Here is a 3,247-nt window from a genome sequence, read left to right as displayed (position 1 = left end):
TCTTAAGTTGCTGACTGAAAGCAATCACTCTTCAGCACAGTGATGTCAAATTAGATTCACACCTGCTAAAACCAGAGCCTTCAATTACAACATAATCCTGCTGTCAAACATTGGCTAGCACAGCTCACTCCTCAGGCAGAGCTATGCAGTGGCCTAATCCGGGGCTGGGGACTGCAGCCATTCTCCCTCCTGCAGAGGTGGCCGTGTGTGACCAGTGCTGGCCATGCCCTGGTTGCCACATACTGCCCAGGCAGCCAACCCACAGCGCATGAATCACCACACAATTGCTTTGTGCACCCAATTAACGTGTATTTTCCTTGTGGAGCCCCAAATGTGCCTGAGTGTGCAGCTTGCCCCAGCACCTCCACTCTGCCCTGGGGCAGCGGGTTCTCAGTGCCAAGGCACTCTGCTGCAAGCAATGCTCATACCTCGTAACATGCTCCAGGCTGGGCAAGGAGGGCGAGAAACTGGGATTTAGGGCAGAGCCAAGTCCATGCACTCCACAACACCCTCGTGTGTGCAGCCTCCTCCAGCAGCTCCGACAGCTCCAGTGCATTTCTCCAGTGATGCTCAGGGGCTTCAGGCAGGCGAGGGCAGAATTGCGTAGGCAGAGTCTGATGTGTCCCTGTAGGTGCCACGGGGAGGGATGAGCCCCGCAGCCACCATGCGCTTCTCACTCGTGAGGAAGTTGAAGGTTGCACAGGCATTTGGCTGTGAAATCAAAAGGGAGTGAAGCTGCAGCCCTCGGGCAGGAGACAAAGCCCTTCCACACAGGGTGCACAACCTCCTGCCTTGCCCCCATGGCCACCACCCTCCCCCTCACTGGGGTGCTCCGCATGCACCCTCCTTACCGTGTCCTGCACCTCCACGGCGATCCCGCACTCCCGCATCTGCTTCAGCATGGCAGGAGGGAGCCGCTCTACCCTGTCTCCTGTGCCCAGCACCAGGATCTCTGCAAACAGGACATGATCACAGGCAATGGGCTGCACTCAGACCAACAACTCCCACAGTGTACAAACGAGGAGCAAGCTCATTTCGCTGCGTGCCTCCTGCCGCTGCTGCGGTACAGAAGGGTTTGGAAGCGCAGCTCCATCACCCAAAGCACGTTCAGGGCCCTGCGGGTGGGCTTGGGCAGCGCTGTGCTGGCTCAGGAGCCATCCCGGTCCGGCCCCGGCCGCCCCACGTACCGATCCGAGGCTCCAGCAGCCGGAACAGCGACAGGCTCTCGTGCGAGATGTCCCTGTAGGAGCCGACCTGCGGGGACGCGGCGAGCACTGAGCGGGGCAGAGCCCGGGGCGCTCACCCGCGGCCCCGCCGCCTTGCACTCACGTTCCACTGCAGGATGGTGCGGGGCAGGACGGCGCAGGGCCCCACCACCACGTCCCCGTTGATGGTAAAGCCGCGGCTGCTGTAGCCCTCGATGAACATGATGTTGGGGGACTCCGGCTCCAGCACCGTCAGCCGAGTGCGCTGGTAGAGCTCATCGTCCGACGGGATGAGGCGGTGAGCCCGGTGCGGCACCCTGCGGGGACGGCGGCGGCTCCGGTACGTGTGACCCATGACCAGCCCCGGAGCGCGCCCCAAGGGCACCCACAGACGCTCCAGGGTCACCCCTCAGTCACCCTCCGGCAGCCCCACGTCCTCCGCCGCTGGGGCCCCAGCCTCGGGGGTGCGGCCCCGGCCCCGGTCCCTGTCCCGTACCCGCCCGCCGCCAGCCGCCCCACGGGGCCCAGCAGCCGCCGCGCTGCCCCCGCCACCGCCATGGCCGCGCCGCCACCGGAACCGCGAGCAGCGGTCCCGCCCCCTCGGCGCGCCCCCTGGCGGCCCCAGGCGGCAGTGCGGGCTGGGCTGGGACAGCGACAGCGGCACCGGGGGCGGGAGCGGGGCCGCCACCGCCGGGGCTGCCGCCCCCTCTGTCCGGGGGAGGGACACACCAATGACCCCAGCACCGGCCTCCCCCGGGACCGGCATCGGGACCGCGGCCGAGACCGCCCCGAGCTGCGCCGGGGGCGGCGGCGGAGCGAAACCGAAAGCGGCGGCGGGGCGGGGGGCGGGGGCACCGCGGGGGGTCCCGCTTGCCGGCGGCGGGAGGGCCGCGGACTGTGCCGGGCTGCAGTACCGGAGGTGAGAGGGGAGCGGCGCGGCTGCCGGTGCCGGGACCCCGACACCCTGCGGAGCCGCCGGGCCTGGGTCAGGGGAGGGAGCGGGACCGGGGCTCGCACAGCTGCCCCCGGAGCCGCCGCTGCCCGAGCTCCGCAGGCTGCCGGCCCCACGTCCTCCGTGCCGCGCTCGGTGGTGCGGGACTGCGGGCTCCGGGAGGTGCCTCGGGGCTGGGAACCCCGTCCCGCACCCTGCACCACCCACCGGGGCCAGCCAGAGCCCCGGCACCGAGAAGCTCCCGGCATCGGCGACGGGACCGTTCCGTCCCCGCGGTGCGGAGGCATCGGGAGCCGCACACCCCACGGACGGGCAACGGCAGCGCCTCGGTTGTGAGCACCACGTGGAGCCGCGGGGTTCCCCACACAGTTTCACTTCCCCGTAGCGGGTGTCCGAGGGCCGCGCAGGTGCCGCTGCCCTCCCTCGGAGCTCTCGTGTTTCCGGGCCCCGTCGGGGCTGGCACCAGATGCTCCGGCACCACCGGAACTTTGTTCCGAGCGGTTTCCTTCTGGCTCTGCCCTGCCGCCCTCCCGTTGGCACCCGGCCCGAGGCACAGCCCACAGCCGGCCTGGCTGCGGCTGCCGTGCGGCTCCGGTTCCCGGCGGTAAGTCGCCTTCTCTCCCCTCCTTGACCCGCCGTCGGGTGCCGTGGTTGTGGCCCCCGAATGCGTCTCTTTGTGGTGCCGGCGCGGGCAACGGAATCCCAAAAGCAGCTGTCCCCGCTGTGCCCAGCTGCCCTGGGGTTTCGTTACCCGCGCTGCCGCCCCTGCCTCGCCCCACAGCCAGAGCCGCTCACCCCACTCCAACCCCTCTATGGAACACCGGGATCACCGGTGTCTCTGGTGCTCCTATACCTCTAATGGCTAAATGCAGCAGCTCGCTTCCTAGGGACTAACCCACAGTGTGATGTGGGCACCCGTGAGGTGCTGCCACCCCCCCTGGCTCCCAGCAGGGATGACCCCCGGAGAGAGACGGCTTTGGAATGACACGATCACTCCCGCTGAGCGGGCAGCCACAGAGCCATCGGGGATGTCGTGTCTGTCCAAAGCTCTTTCGGCACCTCCGAGAGCCCCCCCGTGGCGCTGCTGGGC

At 68.4% G+C, this 3,247-nt stretch overlaps 1 protein-coding gene across 1 annotated transcript; it reads right to left on the bottom strand.

Moving 5' to 3' along the window:
• Window positions 1–288: 288 nt before the first annotated feature.
• Window positions 289–2,628, bottom strand: NDUFAF3 (NADH:ubiquinone oxidoreductase complex assembly factor 3). Its single transcript, XM_031042363.2, has 5 exons — window positions 2,365–2,628; window positions 1,330–1,522; window positions 1,188–1,254; window positions 852–952; window positions 289–711 (listed from the first exon to the last, which is right to left on the bottom strand). Exons 1-5 carry the CDS (start codon window positions 2,442–2,444, stop codon window positions 580–582), a joined length of 573 nt encoding a protein of 190 aa, XP_030898223.2. The 5' UTR covers window positions 2,445–2,628; the 3' UTR covers window positions 289–579.
• Between the last annotated feature and the right edge of the window lie 619 nt (window positions 2,629–3,247).

Source organism: Melopsittacus undulatus, chromosome 9 (assembly GCF_012275295.1).
Source record: "Melopsittacus undulatus isolate bMelUnd1 chromosome 9, bMelUnd1.mat.Z, whole genome shotgun sequence".
Classification (NCBI taxonomy): domain Eukaryota; kingdom Metazoa; phylum Chordata; class Aves; order Psittaciformes; family Psittaculidae; genus Melopsittacus; species Melopsittacus undulatus.
The sequence above is the reverse complement of the archived record's forward strand: the minus strand, read 5'-3'. Positions and strand labels throughout refer to the sequence as shown.